Source organism: Wasmannia auropunctata, unplaced genomic scaffold (genome assembly GCF_000956235.1).
Source record: "Wasmannia auropunctata unplaced genomic scaffold, wasmannia.A_1.0 LD327814.1, whole genome shotgun sequence".
Classification (NCBI taxonomy): Eukaryota; Metazoa; Arthropoda; class Insecta; order Hymenoptera; family Formicidae; genus Wasmannia; species Wasmannia auropunctata.
This window is the reverse complement of record NW_012035076.1, coordinates 1-707: the sequence shown is the minus strand read 5'-3', so window position 1 is coordinate 707 and position 707 is coordinate 1. Positions and strand designations below refer to the sequence as shown.

General features: G+C 25.0%; 1 protein-coding gene across 1 annotated transcript; it reads left to right on the top strand.

The window, feature by feature from the left end:
* Positions 1 to 6: 6 nt before the first annotated feature.
* Positions 7 to 695, top strand: LOC105460138 (cytochrome P450 4g15-like; the record flags this gene model as incomplete). Its single annotated transcript, XM_011706582.1, has 3 exons — positions 7 to 24; positions 115 to 183; positions 527 to 695. Coding segments are annotated over exons 1-3 (247 nt in total), but the record flags the coding sequence as incomplete, so codon positions are not given.
* Positions 696 to 707: the final 12 nt, after the last annotated feature.

Below are 707 nucleotides of genomic sequence, written 5' to 3'. Positions count from 1 at the left end.
GAGATTGATTCTTTTATGTTTGGGGTATGCATTTATAAAAATTATCTTCATTCTTTTATACATTATTTAGATATATATATCGAAGCATATCAGTCATATCATGTATGATTATAGGGCCATGATACTTCAACGACTGCTATAAGCTTTCTGTTAGCACTATTAGCTGAGCATAAAGACATTCAGGTATTTAATATTGAATAAGCACCATCCTTAAAAGAAACAATTTATTAATTTCAATAATTCAAGAAGTTATTATAGTTGAAAACGCAATAAATAATTTGTTTTTCTGTATGAACAGAAGTACATTTGATATACTTGTGTATATAAAATATAAAAATATGTATATAAGTACACATTTCAAACTTTTTTATATTTTATAAATTATATAATATGTAAATTTTGAGTATTTTAATCAAAACGCCTCTAAATTAAATCTTATAAACGTAGTATTCAAAATTATTTCTATCTATATTAATACATTATAATACTAAAAAACGTAATTTTAATGAACATTTTATTGACACAGAATCGTGTCAGAAAGGAAATCGATTCTGTTATGCAAGAGAATGGAGGGAAATTTACTATGAAATCATTTCAAAGTCTATCATATTTAGACAGATGTATAAAGGAAGCAATACGTTTATATCCCAGCGGATTTGTAATATCTCGACTTACTGAGGAAGACGTAAAATTACGTATGTTTTTAA